General features: G+C 47.6%; 1 protein-coding gene across 1 annotated transcript in view; it reads right to left on the bottom strand.

Moving 5' to 3' along the window:
* Nucleotides 1-6: 6 nt before the first annotated feature.
* Nucleotides 7-2005, bottom strand: part of TMIE (transmembrane inner ear) — a 13222-nt gene continuing 11223 nt past the window's right edge. The window contains exons 3-4 of the mRNA XM_033512164.1: nt 1816-1965; nt 7-165 (exon numbers count right to left, since the gene is read on the bottom strand). Coding sequence (XP_033368055.1) covers nt 59-165; nt 1816-1965 — 257 coding nt within the window. The 3' untranslated portion in view covers nt 7-58. The remainder of the gene's footprint in view (nt 166-1815; nt 1966-2005) is intronic.

Consider the following 2005-nt stretch of genomic DNA (forward strand, 5'->3'; position numbering starts at 1 on the left):
GAAAATCCGAGGAAATCTTGGAAAAGAGAAGCCAGAGGAGGGTGGGAATGAGAATTCCCTAAATTCCTTGGAAAATCATCTCATCCTCTTCCTTCAGCACCGGCAGCGAGCGCAGAGCTCGGGATTGGCCCGAGGGAGGGAGGAGATTTTCGGGAATGGAATTTCCTACGGAATCAGGAAAGGAGAGTGAGAAAAAATTCCAGAGGGGGAGAAAAAAACCGGGAATGAGCAATTCCAAACCCTGCTGGGATTCCTTTGGAATAAATGGGAATTTGGGATTTGAAAGATGGGATTGGATTCCCGATTTCCTGACGGGAAAGTCGGGAGTGGATGGGAAAACGGGATGAGGATTCCAGGGTTTTTTTCCCAGGAAAAGTTTGGAATTGCCATTCCCAGAAAATTCAGAAAAGCGGGAAAAGCGGAATTTGACGGAGTTTTTTTAGCGGAATTTGGAAAAAAATGGGATTTGAGGGATTTTCCCAAGTTTAATTTGGGAATGGAGGAATTATTCCAGCTGGAAACGACAGGAAAATTCCCTCTTTTCCAAAGGGTTTATCCCAAAATCCGGATCTGCTGCTGGGAATGTGGGAGGAATTTTGTGGTGCCAGAATTCCCAAATAAAAAGTGGGAATAACCCTGGGGATGTTGGTGGGATCAGGGAGGGAGTTTTAGCTTCCAGAATTCCCAAAAATAATTTGGAATTACCTTTGGGAATGTCACTGAGCTCATTGAAGGACTTGGCACTCCCAGAATTCCCAGAGAAAAGCGGGAATTACCTCTGGGAATGTCGGTGAGCTCACTGAGGGAATTTCCCCCCCCAGAATTCCCAGAGAAAAGCGGGAATTACCTCTGGGAATGTCAGTGAGCCCAGGGAAGCACAGAATTCCCAGAGAAAAGCAGGAATTACCCCTGGGAACATCTTGGAGATCAGTGAGGGAATTTCCCCTCCCAGAATTCCCAAAGAAAAGCGGGAATTACCTCTGGGAACATTGATGAGCTCAGGGAGGGACTTTGTGCTCCCACAATTCCCAAAGAAAATTCAAATTACCTCTGGGAATGTCAATGAGCTCAGGGAGGGAATTTCCCCTCCCAGAATTCCCAAAGAAAAGCGGGAATTACATCCAGGAATATCATTGAGCTCTTTTAGGGACTTTACACTCCCAGAATCCCAAGAAAAAATGGGAATTACCCCTGGGAATGTCGGTGAGCTCAGGGAAGCACAGAATTCCCAAAGAAAAGCAGGAATTACCTCCGGGAATATTGATGAGCTCAGGGAGGGAATTTTTACTCCCAGAATTCCCAGAGAAAAGCGGGAATTACCCCTGGGAATGTTGATGAGCTCATGGCAGGAATTTCCCCTCCCAGAATTCCCAAAGAAAAGTGGGAATTATGTCTGGGAACATCACTGAGCTCTTTTAGGGACTTTGCACTCCCAGAATTCCCAAAGAAAAGATGGGAATTACCTCTGGGAATGTCAATGAGCTCAGGGAGGGAATTTCCCCTCCCAGAATTCCCAAAGAAAAGCAGGAATTACCTCCGGGAATGTCGGTGAGCTCAGTGAGGGAGTTTTAGCTCCCAGAATTCCCAAAGAAAAGTGGGAATTATGTCTGGGAACATCACTGAGCTCTTTCAGGGACTTTACACTCCCAGAATCCCAAAGAAAAGCAGGAATTACCTCTGGGAATGTCGGTGAGCTCAGGGAGGGAATTTTTACTTCCAGAATTCCAAAGAAAAGCGGGAATTACCTCCAGGAATGTCGGTGAGCTCAGGGAGGGAATTTCCCCTCCCAGAATTCCAAAGAAAAGCAGGAATTACCTCCGGGAATGTCGGTGAGCTCCCCGAGGGGCGGCACCGTCTCCAGTTTATCCGCGTAGGATTTGGCCGCCTTGCGCTGGGCGTAGCGAGCCTCGATCTCCTTCCGAGTGCGTGGAATGCGGCACTTGAACAGGCAGCAGAGCGTGATAACTGGGAATAACCGGAATTCCCATGGAAAACTGGGAATAAC

This window comes from Parus major, chromosome 2 (genome assembly GCF_001522545.3).
Source record: "Parus major isolate Abel chromosome 2, Parus_major1.1, whole genome shotgun sequence".
Classification (NCBI taxonomy): domain Eukaryota; kingdom Metazoa; phylum Chordata; class Aves; order Passeriformes; family Paridae; genus Parus; species Parus major.